Below are 14339 nucleotides of genomic sequence, written 5' to 3'. Positions count from 1 at the left end.
GAACAAGTAGGTCAAGACTCATTGTTCAAAAACACAAATTTTCCATCACTCAATGCATAGCACAGCATCTGTGGACACTCATTTGTATGACTTGTTAGAAAAAAATCAATTAAATGCATGTTATTGGGTAAGTCCAAGGTATTTTGTCCTGTTTGTCAGAGACCACATTTAATAATTTACAACATCTGGGCCCTGTCTCACAAAGACCTACGATTGATCCAAATCAATCGCAAGTCCTCCAATCAAAATTAAGTTGCAGTCTCCTATATCTTATGTACATAGTTTAGACTCTTTGAGACGGGGCCCTGATGATTGTATCTAATTACTAGCCTTACTATGCAGAGCTTTTATCAGACCAAATATGAGGTTAAAGAAGTGGGATCTCAGGGAATTCGACACCATTCGTTCGGGTGTTTACCCAATAAAAGGTGTTACCAATCACCTAGATTAGCCTTCAGTTGTAGTAAAGTCATTATCTTACATTTTCACCACCCGAAGACTCTCTGAGAGATGAGGGGGCATTTCTCAATTGGCCTACAAGTTTGCTGTGTGCACTTTGCAGATGTGAAAAGTGAACACCCATTAATGATATTTAAACCAAGTACATACCTGCCAACATTAGAAAATAAGAATTGGGAATTTTTAGCACGGTATGCCTTCGAAAAGAGAAGGTTGAGTTCTGGGAAGAGGTGAAAAATAATTTGTGAGCGTTATCATTCTTATTATGCAAGTGTGGAAGAACATCAGATAAGACATGTTCCCTGAAAAGCATAGCTCTTCAAATGCCTTCATATTCTAAATATGTCATGTAACATCGTAAAAATCCAGGGTAGGATTTTTACGCCACATGTTCGTGTAGTCCCATATACATCTTTCTGTGTACAGTGTTTGTAACTTTACCAAGACTTGGCCAAATTTCTTATCATTTTGATGATTCCAGAACCTTGCAATACACACAAATTCTTATATGCTAGATGATCAACCTTTTCTGGTCGATTCCACACCGTTTCTTTCACAATTCAATCGCATGACCAGAACTCAACTTCATCTTTAAAAATCCAGAAAATCAGAATATTCCGGATTTTTCAGAAGGGTTGGCAGGTATGCAAGTATGGTGTCAGTGAATTATGAACTTCTGCATATATGGAAACTGACGACACACTGGCTTTAGAACACATTTGATGTCAATTCATGATCAGAGCTCTACAATACTTGGTGCTGTATGGATAACAAGTGACAAGGGTCTAACAGGGATCCGCTCACTATCCATAAGAACCGCTATTCATCAGGATACCTAACAGGGCTCAAATTAATTTTTTGTCCACGGGGGCTCTTCCCCCCAAAAAAGAGCCCCCGTGAGCCTTCTCACGGGGCTCTTTTAGTACTGACGGGGGCTCTTTTCTATACAAATATCCATTGAATTGGTACCTATGATACTCCTCAATTATTTGCTGTTTCATCATTATCATTTTAATCAGCATTTTCCCTCTTACAAATTTACAAGCTACATAGCCGTTACTGACTTTCATCCCGTGATGACATTCTCTCGATGTCTTCCCGTTCTGCACATTATTTCGTCCTCATTATTGGGAGCAACCTTTACATTCTTTCTTTACTGAGCCGCGTAGCGGCGAGGCGATTTTGTGTGTGTGCTATTTTGGACAGGCGCGGATCCACGGGCCGATTCTACAGGCCAGCCCCCCCCCCCCCCCAGCCTCCCAAACCGGTAAAAAAATATGATAGTAACATAAATTTTACCTTAAAAAATAAAATAAAAAACCGCCCGCCCCCCCCCCCCTGACCTGCCAGTGACACAAATGCGGCATCAAAATATTTGTGCTTCTCTAACCGTAATTAAATGCCTAAAACCCCTGCCCCCCCCCCCCCAACACCAATTTACGCTCGCTACCCTCTACCTGATCGTAAATACTTTAGCCCCCCCCCCCCCCCCCCCCACTTTGATAAACGTTCCGCGGGGCCTGTGTATATAATATATACGCATACAACACTGATCTTTATGATGTCTTTAACGTGACTTATCTTCTTCTCCCCTTGCAAACGAGAAAGAAACAAGGTCATTAAAAGGGATTAAGCGACAAATAATGATTGTGATTCAAATTGATGCGAATATTTGTTTGAATAAGCACTGCTATTCACCCAAATCTTCTTTGTAAAAACAACTTTTACAAATCTCAGCCATGCTTACTGAGTTGAGACGTTCCATTCCATGTAAAATACTCATTAAAGAATACACTTCTCCTAATCTGAAAGTGATCTTACAACACAGTGGCAGAATTGCATGGCTGAGATTTGTAAAGGTCGTTTTTACAAAGATGATTCTGGTGAAAAGCATTGCTTATTCAAAAAAATCCTTGCACAATTTGAATCACAATGATTATTTGTCGCATGATCCTTTTATTAAATAACCTTGTTTTCTTTTTTGTTTGCAGGGGGAGAAGAAGCTATGTCACGTTAAGAAATCATAAAGATCAGTTGTATTATGCGTATATACATAATGATACCAGAATAAAATGTTGATTATCAGAATGTCATTTTGGAATACCTCTAAACAAATACCACATTGTCTTTAGCCCGTATCAGTATTAGTATGAGCCAATATAAAGCTAATATTCTTTATTCAGTTCAGTATAATGCTTTCAATTTCCTCAAAAATAGTTTGGCTATTTTTTTAGGGTTGAGACGCTAAGAAATGGTTTCAAATGTACATTACACAAACCCTGAACCATTGCAAAATGATGGTGGTTCTCTCTCCCTCTCTCTCTTTCTTTTAATCATGCATCATCAACTACATATAAAGCAGCAACCAAAAACTTAGGGTTATCTGAGATAGGTGAAAGTAAGAGTTAAAAAGAAAGTCATGCTAAAATGGCGCTTCACCTCCCCCCCCCCCCCCCTGAAAAAAAAATAGTGGTCCTCCTCTCCAGCATTCCCCCCCCCCCCACTTTAATATTCACCGGCCGGCTGAGTCGGCGCAAAAATGTTCCCCAAAAACTGGACCCCCCTAACCTTATGTGCATTTATCCAGCCCCCCCCCCCCCCCCTCCGCTCATACGCCGATCGCCGGCTGGCTGATTCGCCGCTAAATATTTTCTCAAGATTTGGGCCCCCCCCCCCTCTTGCCGCCGGCTGGATCCGCCCCTGATTTAAAACCCCCGTAAGTGATGTTTTCCTGGCATCTACTTACATGCGAAGCATCGTCCATTTTTTTTTTTTTTTTTTGTTGCTATTTTGAACCCCCGTATTGTTTTCCTGGCATCTACTAACATCTTACTGTGTGGGTCGATCTGGACACATAATGGCGTTTTTCTATGCACATCACATTTTCACTTGGCAGGCCAAGGGGGCCGGGGGGAGGGGGGGAGGAGGGGGTTAAACCCCCTAACCCCCCCCCCCCCCCCCCCCCCCCCCCCCGTAGATCTGCCCAGGGTACCATATCATTCCACGACATCTTGGTCTTCCTCTTCTTCTCAATAGGGACTTTTAGATTTGCGTGGACGTGGACGTGTTCTTTTAAGGCACTGGCAGTCACATGTGACGTCCTTTTAAGCACTGGCAGTGCCTTAAAAGGAGATCACACGTTGCAGTCCACGTTCTCAACGTGCAAATCTAAAAGTCCCTAATATTTATTTACTGGTTGAGGTTCATTATTTGCTGGTCATTTGAAATCACCAGATTTCAGCGGGTTTACGCTTTCACAATGAAAAACTTTTCCATGACCATGTTTCTGTCCTTGCGCGATCGCCTCCAGCTCCAGCAGACATGGCGCGGCAGCGTGCACACGTACCGTTACTAACGGCGCAGTAGGCCTATAACCACTGCTGACGGCGGCACTGCACTGCGAGCTGAATCGGTAATAATAGGCCTACTCGTAGAACGAGAAATCTTGCACGCTAATCTAAGTTCCATTGCATTGGTTTAAGGTTTGTAAATTGAAACTCAATATTGTGTTAAAGTTATAACAGAAAAGATATTCTTTATTTTATAATTCCACGGGGGCGATTTTTAATTTTGCAATCGCCCCCGTGAGCAACCTGACGGGGGCGATTATGTAGCTCACAGGGGCGAATCGCCCACTGCCCCCGTGTATTTTGAGCGCTGATACCTAATGACCTGCCCTCTTTCAAAATATGCACATCACTCAGGTTGTAGCCTACATCAGAACATGCAGCATTTGGATATGGGATGGGGGATTAAGGGGGAGAAATCTTCAAATCGAATCTTCACAACATGCACCTATATATCACACTACTGACTCATTTTGCGCTTCTATTTCATGTGACTTCAAACCTTGGTACCTGTCCTTGCATCGCCTGAGAGGGCGCTCAAGCAACAGAATACATGAGGACACGGCAAGAAGGGAGCCAGCTACAAAGAACGGCAGGTTGTACGATTCCTTTGCATCATAAAGAGCACCTGAAACGCAAGGCACAATATTCACTTTAATTCTCTTATTGATTTGAAATCACAGGATGAAAACAGATGATTAATATACCAAACAGATTATACTCAAAAGCATTTCAGAGTAGAACATAACATATATATGGAAAGGAAACGGCACAGGGAAGAAAAATAAATACATGTAATATTAAGAACAATATTCTGTTTTTAATCAATAGCACACATATCATTATCATACAATGTCTCTATGGGCTTCCAGGGGACTTTGCATATCATTTTCCTAGCTTTAGCTCCAGCAAGCGTAGTGCTCAGTGCATTCACCACCTGCAGATACCCACTTACTGCAACTGGGCGAGTGAGGCACATGTAAATTAATGTCTTGCCAAAGAACGTTAATATTGCATCAGGGATCCGGACCCTGGGCTTGTGGTTTACTATCTGGAGACTTATGCACTAAACCACAACAACTCTACAGGTAGTCATGAACTAAGATAATTTGTATCATTTGAAGGTTGTAGTCATTTCCCCCCCCCCCCAAAAGAAACAAATATCTCAAACAATGTTGCTACGTCAGGTTACAAATGGCAGTGAATAAAGAGTTAAGTTGTTCCTTCACTGAACTGATGGCACATACCTGCAAAGATAGGTCCAATGAAGTCCCCTACTCCAGTAAAGATAGTAAATATCCCCATGGCAGGGGCGAGATTCTCTACTCCTACAAATTTCCTCAGGACCACAGGAACAAGACATTTCAATAGTCCACTTGAGGCTCCAAAGAGAAAGGCAATAAATACGTACCTGAAAAGAGAAAGAACGTACTGCAGCTTTAACCACTTTCAAAATTTATTTTCTTGAACTTTAGCAGTAAAAATTGTTAAAAGAGTCTAAGGCCTGAGGTTTAGAAGTTGTCAGAAACAAAAACCTAGAGCAATGTTTCACTGCCATTTTTTTAGTCACTTGTGCTTCATCTTTTTGGATGTTATTATTATTCTCATTGGCAAGTTTAAAGTTGAATTCTATTGAAACTTTAAAGCCACAATACCGGGCTCGGGCAATTGGAATGTTGTTTATTGTCTGAGAGGCTGTTTAAGCCTATACATGCAGGGTCTATCCACTTTTAATGTGTAAGAAAAATACTGTAACTCTACAAAATGTCTACAAATGAAACTGACGCAAAAAGTTCAGGACAGCCATTTTCATGGCAACAAAACTGTTCCTAATTGCTAAAATGTGAGTGTTGTGTAGAATGAAACTTTTGTGAATCTAAACCACTCATGAAATTTGCAAACACCTAACGCATGTGAACGATTTTGGTATTACAGTATTTTAGACTTACCAGCCATAAGCCTGTGATGCCCGACTGAGGATAGTGCTGACTCCAAGGATGGCCATGGCTAGGGCATACAGGTGTTCTGGAGCTATGAGCTTTAGATCAATGACCCACCCGTTGGAGAGCCGAGCGATCAGGCTCCCTATGCCCAGAGCAGAGAGGAGGAACGAGGCCAGCTGCTCATCGATCCCAGAGTATACAGCACTGGCCACAAAGTGAGTCATAATAGCAGTATAGCACAAACCAATAGTAATCTGGCAGGTCTGGAAGAGCGTGAAACCAATGCTCTCCCGAAAGAGGGGCCATCCAGAGGACATGAAGAACTGAATGATCCAGGAGCACTTACTAGTTCTATTGTTCTGTATGGTTGTCTCATCTGTATGTACCTCCATGCTGTTGATATCGCCATTTAACGTATCATCCAATGGAACAGGTTTTGATTTAGGCTCAAGGATGCTTGGAACAGACTTTGAGTCAGTTCCTGATGAGGTAGTATGCACTTCAGCAGCACAATCTTCATGAGTCCTTGCATCGTCAGTAGTAACCTTGTTCTCTATTTGAAGCCTATTTTCATCAGGATCACTCTGGATCTCTTCTGATGCCTCAACCACTGTTTTATCATTCTGAACACATCCTGTAGATTCACTCTCCTCATTTTCATCTGCATGAGAAGACTGATTTTTAATTTCTAAAGTCTTATCAAGCAGTTCCATTTCTGCTGCACCATCTTCAATATCTGCTACAAGCTTCTCATGTCTTGTCTTAGTAGAAAGAACAGGCTTCTTTTTAGGACGTGGTCTTGCTACCAAAGCAGATGGAATCACCTGAGCCTGTATACCGGCCGAGATGAGGAGGGCACCCCTCCAACCATACACGTCAATGCATAGCTGCAGGAGAGGGGGTACAGTCATGATTCCTAAGGCAACTCCAGCACTGATGAAGCCATTGGCGCGAGAATAACCCTTCTTGAAGTGGAAGGCCACCAGCACCTGAGCTGCATTCTTAATGAGCCCCACTCCAAAACCTTGATGTGATGTGAAAAAATAATAGAGACAAAATAAGAGATGCATAAAATTATATAGAGGGCAATTCACAATGGGGGGGGGGGGGAGGGGGCAATCCAGATATTCCAAACTCTTCCCTGGCAGGATCTGAGTTTGCTGCTCTGACTGTGTGGATAGAAGACTGCTCTTGGAACCAGACTTCAGACAAAGTCAATGGCCAGTATTTTAGAAGAAGAAGGTATCTTCTTCTGATAAATACAATTAAGTAAAACTTTTAGTGAATGTGTTGAGGACCACAGTGGTATTATGGTTTTTAGAGCATTTCATGATTGGATCTTTAAAAAAATTATCATGACATACATGTAGATGATGAGATCAAATCAAATCTGATACAAAGCTGAGTAAAACTGAACACTCTTATGCCAATGGCTCAATTCGGAAACATCCTCTTTCTAAGTTTTTTTTTTTTTTGGGGGGGGGGGGTGGGAGTAGAGGGGGCTTGTTGTTGTTGCCAGAGATTTTGTTTAGATTTTTAAGACTTTTTGTGAAACCCAGTGTAAATGTCATTATTTTATGGAACTGCTAGTCAACACTTTTGTACACCTGTGCCAAAAATTCAAAGAAATATTAGTATATTACTATTGTTAAAGGTAAAGACCAGTTTTGGAAATGCCCCCCTCTCAAAAAAAGAAAAGGAAGCTCTTATTACCAATCATGTGAAAGAATATGTTTTGACTAATATGTGATCATATAAATTTTGCCGAGAAACCGCCTACTAATTGATATATTCGGTACATTATTATATCTATTTGGACCTGATAGATATAACGCACGTGTAGCGCATGTGAGGCGTAGTTCCATATACATCTTTCTGTGTACAGTGCTTGTAACTTTACCAAGACTGGGCCAAATTTCTTATCATTTTGATGATTCCAGAACCTTGCAGTACACACCAATACAGTTGCTAGATGATCAACCTTTTCTGATCGATTCCACAACGTTTCTTTCACAATGCAATCGCATGACGTACTGGTCTTTATCTTTAATGCTATTACCTGGGAGAATCCCTGACGTAAAACACAGGACGATCGGTGAATCAGCAAAGACACTGGTTATAGTACCAGTGATAGAACAGGCTACACCAATGAGAAGTGTGTTGTGACATCCCCATCTCTTCATGAATGGACCAGAACAGAATCCTGATGGAGTGAGATATGGTAGAAGATACTTTAAAATGGTTTACGAAAATATGTTATTATATTATATCTGTTTTTACTGTGATTATTAAGACACTTTAAAATGATTTATGATAATAATGTTCATATTATATTTATTCTTGGGAACCTACAAAAACAAGCTATCCTTTCCAGTAGGTTCCTGTTTAATTTCATAATTTTGATCTTACTTTGTCAACTATATTCTTTATTGTGCAAACAATTTTAATATGAAATGAATAAATAAAATCAATCGATCAATCAATCAAAAGATATGAAAGGGGGCAGGGAAGGAAAGGAGGAGGAAGAAGAGTAAGAGGAAATTAGGAAAGAACAGAAGTAAGAAATAAAAAGAAGTGAATGGATATGAAATATGCAGATAATTATCAGAGTCAATTCCAAAGGAGGGCATCATTCAATTGATCAACTATTAATTGCTTGTAGGATAAAAGTCAGTATTCTTAATAATGGTGGAGACATTCATAGTGCTTAATACTGATCTTTCTATGCACTATGCTATATTTTACCAAAAGGTCGTTCAATATTCAGCCCCACAAATGACTTACATTTCATAGAACATAACAAACTTTAACCTCTAATGTGCATTAAGGCGGTTGTTCTTTGCCAGTTAATATCCTGATGATAAGCAGGGCACACTGTTCATAAAGTGTTTTCAGATCGAGACAGATATGTTCCTTTTCACAAAAGAATACTGTAGTTTGGAATTCTCTTTTGGAATTACTCAACACAATAAAAACTGTTCTTTTCCAACTACACTCTTCAACTTTTGTGATCTGCTCACAACCTTCTTGTTCTCGATTATTCTTTCCTTTCCTCTTTTTATCTCACCCAATATTTTATGTATAAAACAACAAAAAACAAAGAAAGTCTCATGCAAGTGTTTAATAAAACTTAATTCTAGAGTATTTTCATCTTTTTTCTTTACTGTTCCCTTAATTCATCTTAACACCTTCTTGAGCGGGTTCTATTGATAAAAGAATGTATCAACTAACAGGCTTTTCATTACAGGTAATTCAAAGTTTTGGTATGGGGTCATGAATTTGGTTCAAATGAACATATTGGAAGCATATGCGATCCTACAATATTCAGTGATCGTTGTCGCGGTTGAAATCGAGTATAAAGTTATGAAATTGTAAATAATAAACTTTTATGCTGTATAGCTCCCTCTCATGGTCAAGATATTAATTAAGCTATAAAACAATGTTTCTTGACTAAAATCGACAGTTTAACTATTCCCGTTTGGAATTATGTATCACAACTACATATTCTGAGATTTTCATTCTGAGCTACCATTGTACGACTGTAGGCGCTATTTGAAATTTATCAAAATTTATCGGGAGCACCGGTAAATTTGTATATTCAAATTTTCTCGAAAGCACAAGTGTTTTACTTTTAGGAGCTAAATTTTCTAGTGCTTGTAATACATCAACATGGGCATCCAAATATATCAAAAATTCCCAAAACTTTGTATTACCTTTAAGGCTAGGTACCACATGATTTATTTCCTGGAAGCCTCATCACCAGCAATGCTGTTCTTCCTGTTCGCTTTGTGAGGGTCTTACAATCATTATTGCCCCAGCCACAACCAGTTACCCATTTACACCTTGGTAGAGTGTGGCAAATGTGGATTAATCCCAGGGGGAAGGGGGGGGGGGTACTTACATATTAGGACATACTGGGGTGTGCTGCTCTAGTGGGTTACTTTTTCGCAACATGGGTCCCACTTTTAACAAAAATGCCATTAATGATGGGTCCATTTTTTTCAAAATTTCCAAAATTTCCGGGTGTTGGCCACGCAAAACCTGAAAAACACCAGAAAATTGTGAAAAATGGGTCTTTCATCAGTAATGGTTAGGGGTTTCGAGGCTTGAGTGGCACACCCCCATCCAAACCAAATCTGCGTATCCCCCCTTCCCCCGGGGATTAATGTATATCCATTTGGACAGTAGTGCCGGCCTGGGATTTGAACCCTTAACCATAATATAGAAAATCAAGTGAATGAACAACTACTACAACACCTTCACAGAGTTTTGCTGTATATTATCATTATTTATGGTATGTACATAATAATAATTATAGGCATTTCCATAGTGCCGTCTATCTAGAAATTCTATTCCGAGGCGCATTAATTATTACCCTGGCTTTAGCCTAGCTGCCATTACAGCGCTCCAGCATTTCAAGGAATTAATTCCTGCCAGGTACCCATTTACCTCACCTGGGTCGAGTGTGGCAAATGAAGATTAATGCCTTGCCAAAGGACATTAGTGCTGTATCGAGGATCGAACCACGACCTTTGAATTTTAGGTCAAGTGCTTAAACCACTCGACTACGACACTTCTACATAAAAACAAGCCATGTGAGAAAGAGAGAGAAAGAGAGAAAGAGAGAGAGAGAGAGAGAGAGAGAGAGAGGGGGGGGGAAGAGATACACAGACAACAGAGAGAAAGAGAAACAGATCTCACTGTAGTTTGCTCACCTGAAAGGATGACAGATCCTGAGAGAACACTCATGATGATACTGATCTCAGCTACAGAGGAGTCAAAGTACCTCCTCCATTCAACCAGAAATACACCAAAGGATCGGTAGGTCGCTCCATACACCAGCATAGATATGTGAGCCCCAAGGAGGATAAACCAGCGCCGTTTACTCTTTGATTTCTTCTTCTCATCCATGTTCCTGCTGTCAGTGAAGATTATCGGAGTTTTATTCTAAGATGAGAAAACAATGGCATGTATTTTTTTATTAATTCCTTGTTTGATAAAATTTGTGTCATGTTCATGGTCAAGACTGGATTTAAGTGGCAGAAATAGTAAGTAGGGGCACAGTGAAGTGTGTAAAATCAAATGGTGAGAAAAGGTAGAATAGTGGGAAAGAGAAACACATGGTTGCATGTTAACCCAATTTAAAATGTGACAATAAAGGGAGAAGAGACAGAGAGAGAGAAAGGGGGGGGGGGAGAAAAGAAGAAATGGAAAGAAAAGGAAATAAGAATTCCCCCCATTCACTAGAACCCTGGTGGGGAGGGGATCTTGGGGACTGCTGCCCTCCTAACTCGTCCAATATTGTCATAGCTCAAGCAATATATTCTTGTGTTCACACGAAAGCAAAGCCATACAATATTATTATTATTATCTACAGTAAATCTCTGACGAACCCCTATTTTGGGGCAATTTTTTTCTTTTTTTCTTCTTTTGCAGACTCCATAGGCAGCAAGCCAGGTCCGTATTAAATAACCGATGTGGGGAAGGACCTTTATTTTACTGTGACTGAGGTGCAGTTGAAGGCGTTGATTTGTGCTTGTGAACTTGTCACAAATAATAGTAACAATGTAGTTTTTAAAACTAAAGATGACAGACAAATTTTCCTCTAAGTCCAAACAGAAGTTTGGAAAGACAGGTAGTGTTGTTCTAGTTTCCGAGTTGTGAGTCACCACACCATGTATGACTGAGCTGGGAGACAGTGCAAGGTGGAGGGGCATAAATCGACACTTAAAAAAAAATTGTACCCGTGTATAAGACGAACACCCGAGTCCCATACTTCTGAACAAAATTTCGGCGGGGAAAAAGTGCTTCATATACACAGAGATTTTACGGTATATAAGGCTGACTAGTGTATTGATTTTGTTACTTTCGATAATCAAGCAATATTGTATCGACAGTTAAAGTTCCCGGATAACAGAGCAATACAAAAACAATATTAATCTGTCATCAGGGGTGTCGCTAGAAGGGGGTGTGGGCTGTGCAACACCCCCCCCCCACCCCTACCCCCACCTATCAGGGTATTGTTGGTAAAATTGTGCTGCCGACAGGAAAAATGAGAAAAGGGGGAGGGAAAGAATGAGAAGGAAAGAAAAAAGAAAAAAAGAAAGAAAGGAAATGAAAAGAAAGGAAAGAGAACTAAAGAGAAGAGAAGAAAAAAAAGAGAAAAAAGAAAGGAGAGGAAAATAAAGGAAAAGAAAAGAAAAGAAGAAAAAAAAAGGAAAAAAGAGAAAATGAAACAAAATGAACAGGGGGATGAAAGAGAGGAAAGAGGAGAGAGAGATATAAAGAGGGGGTTGTTGGGTGGAGTCATCTCGTCGAGGGAGCAAGAAAGATTCACATAGATATGTTGCTGTGACAGGTCAGCTGTACCTGTGTCGGTATCCTCGCAGTCATAAACAGCATACATGTATATTACGGAAGCAGCACACTTTATGAAAGTGCTGTCAACACAAGTCGGATGTCAACATCATATTGTATTGCAGAACGTAAATTCACGCGGTCCATGTGGAATTTAAGCTAAGCTGTATAATAATAATAATAATAATAATAATAATAATAGCCTTATACTAATGGTCCACTCCAAATTTGATTAAACCGAAACGGGAATTCTTTTTGCCCGATTTGATCGTGAGCCCGGCAGCCACTGAGCAGCGCCAGATCGACGTTGCTCTATCCCTTATTGTTGGAAGCCAAACAAGGTAGCAACAACTCTTTTAACGTCTTTTGGTATGATGCGGTCTGGGTTCGAACCCACGACCTCCCGGTTGTGAGGCGGACGCTCTACTGACTGAGCCAGTAGTCTGAGCCAACACTCCGGTATTGCTCTGGTAAGATATTTGCTAATATTTAGTTTTTTTTACCTCTGATTTTGAATAGCAAGGCATCATTAGGAGTTTAGAAAGGCATATTAAACATTAAGGCCACTGTGCAATATTCCGCTGTTGCGGGAAGGGGTGATTTTTTGACGCATTTTAGGGTTTGTTTACCTGCCTCTCCACGCACGTCTATGGGAGAGTTAAGGCTTGGTGATATCAATATCATAAAAACATTATCACCAAGTCCTTTAGGCTAGAGTGGTGCATATGATATTGTAGGGTTGCGGTTCTAACAAATTCCTAGCTCTCTTAAGTACACAAAGGCAGCCCAGCAGACATGTTGTACGATTGATAACTACTGGCTAACTGACCAGGTTTTAATGTAGCAAAGCATTACAGCATTCTATGTAGCATTTCACATACATTCCATGCAAAGTAGAAGAAACAATAAATATTCATTTAGTCCCATACAAGTATAAATCAACATCACAAAGTATTCTTGAATATTCAAACATAAACAAAGGGTATATATTGAATATTCATGGTATATGTAAATTATACTATAAGCTTGACTGCATCAGGTGAACATTGAAACCAATGAGAGAGAGAGAGAGAGATAGACAGATGAAAGGATGGTGGATGAAAAGTGTGAATGTGAATGAGGGATGACCTATTAATATGAAAGGGATGAATCATGGATATGAGGGGGAGTTTTAGAAGTTCAAAATAAATCCCTACAATATGGTGGTGACTTGTTTCTTCTTCTTCTTTGCTGTACATTCAGGTGAAGAAGAATCATGAGAATGCGGATTTTATTTAATAATTTAGGAATACGGTTAATGGTAGTCTAGATATTATGAAATACCTTGAACCTTTTTCTCCTTCTTCTTGATTTCCTCCAGGTTTGGAGAACTGTGGAGTTGTATCCTTCACAGATCGAGTCAATAGTCAGAGACTACATCTATCCATCTAACTCTAACTTCTATAGGTGGTACTGTACTGGACAGGTTACTTTGGTAAACACACGTCAGCGTTCGGACTAGATCTATACCGTGACATCGCAAACTGTCATAAAACGGCCATCACAACTGAGCTGAGGGTCCAGAGTTCAAAAGTCAGATAAATAGGCAGACAATATGATATTATAAAAGGGGTACATAAATGGAGAAGATCACAAGATCACAAGACAGCTTATAACCTCACCCGTCTAGCACTTAAAGCACAGCTTCGCCTCCAAAGTCAATGTCAACCATAGAGATTAGTAGTATATATCTCTATGATGTCAACACGAGATTGCGTAATACCTTGAAAAGAGACGATAATAGGGAGACAATTTACACTGACTTACTTTCGTAGTAGGCTCGACAAGCGGCGATTGTTCTGTAAAGAAATAGTCTAGTACGTGCCTTTTTCTTGATATTTCGTATCTGACCTATTTTTTCATAGTCTGATTCTACTCGAGAGCATGGATGGAGCATGGAGATCTCTTCTTATATCTCCATGGATGGAGAGTACGGAATAAAGCATTTTCGTTTCGTGGGAGTTATCATGCGGTCTGGAGAAATGTCAAACTGAAATTTGTAGTATATACCGTCAAAGGTACTGCCTTTTTTGTGTGTGTCCCAATACGACATTTGAAAATTTGCCCGATCGGTATGGGGGGGGGGGGGGGGGGGGTGGGTAAGGTCTTTTGGGTCACCAATACCACATTTTTAAAAATATATATATATTTTTATTATTAAAAAAAACAAAAAAACAAACAAAGGGGGGGGGGG

General features: G+C 40.1%; 1 protein-coding gene across 4 annotated transcripts; it reads right to left on the bottom strand.

The window, feature by feature from the left end:
- Nucleotides 1–1009: 1009 nt before the first annotated feature.
- LOC576185 (monocarboxylate transporter 7) lies at nt 1010–13816 on the bottom strand. 4 transcript variants are annotated; one of them, XR_973462.2, is made up of 7 exons: nt 13768–13816; nt 10465–10696; nt 7809–7952; nt 5756–6773; nt 5054–5217; nt 4124–4434; nt 1010–1294 (listed from the first exon to the last, which is right to left on the bottom strand). XR_973462.2 is itself a non-coding variant. In XM_776524.5 (6 exons), exons 2-6 carry the CDS (start codon nt 10658–10660, stop codon nt 4262–4264), a joined length of 1695 nt encoding a protein of 564 aa, XP_781617.4. In that variant the 5' UTR covers nt 10661–10696; nt 13430–13807; the 3' UTR covers nt 4053–4261. The 4 variants fall into 4 exon arrangements, 1 of the variants encoding a protein (XP_781617.4); XR_973461.2 differs by having other exon boundaries at nt 13430–13807; XR_973463.2 differs by having other exon boundaries at nt 10465–10667; nt 13430–13807.
- Nucleotides 13817–14339: the final 523 nt, after the last annotated feature.

Source organism: Strongylocentrotus purpuratus, unplaced genomic scaffold, assembly GCF_000002235.5.
Source record: "Strongylocentrotus purpuratus isolate Spur 01 unplaced genomic scaffold, Spur_5.0 spur5_scaffold_4, whole genome shotgun sequence".
NCBI lineage: Eukaryota > Metazoa > Echinodermata > Echinoidea > Camarodonta > Strongylocentrotidae > Strongylocentrotus > Strongylocentrotus purpuratus.
Note: the sequence above shows the minus strand (reverse complement) of the source record. Positions and strands in the feature narration are given on the sequence as shown.